Consider the following 424-nt stretch of genomic DNA (forward strand, 5'->3'; position numbering starts at 1 on the left):
ATTCCGTTCCAGAGTTTCGATCGTTGAAGAGCATTTATGTTGATCTGTTTCCTAACTGGCTTTATTTTACATATAGATGAGTAATTGAAAATTAGATTTTTAATATGATATTGCACTGATTTACAATTCTACACTGTATATAATATTGTACATAGTTCAAATTACAGGGTCGCAGTGCAGAATTACATTCCTTTTGCAGTTTTGATAACCAGATGCATAATGTTGCAGGACCAAGGAACTGTGTCGTTGCTCCAGCACTCCGAGCCGACAGGAGCTGTGGTCCTGAGCAATACCTCGAAGTGAAGACAGAGACTCCAGCTTCCTGGGAATTGAACTGTGACAATTCCTCGTGTGGTTAGTAGTCATATGAATATATTCGTGTCATTCGTTGTTGATTGTTTCTTGAGAATGTCACCTGCATGTA

At 38.7% G+C, this 424-nt stretch overlaps 1 protein-coding gene across 1 annotated transcript in view; it reads left to right on the top strand.

Annotated features, from left to right (window-relative positions):
* The window catches only part of LOC119587429, a gene marked incomplete at its 3' end in the record, with an annotated part of 30,623 nt that overhangs the window by 22,655 nt on the left and 7,544 nt on the right, over positions 1–424 (top strand). The window contains 1 exon segment of the mRNA XM_037936159.1: positions 229–354. Within this exon segment, the coding sequence (XP_037792087.1) occupies positions 229–354 (126 nt within the window).

This window comes from Penaeus monodon, chromosome 22, assembly GCF_015228065.2.
Source record: "Penaeus monodon isolate SGIC_2016 chromosome 22, NSTDA_Pmon_1, whole genome shotgun sequence".
Lineage (NCBI taxonomy): Eukaryota > Metazoa > Arthropoda > Malacostraca > Decapoda > Penaeidae > Penaeus > Penaeus monodon.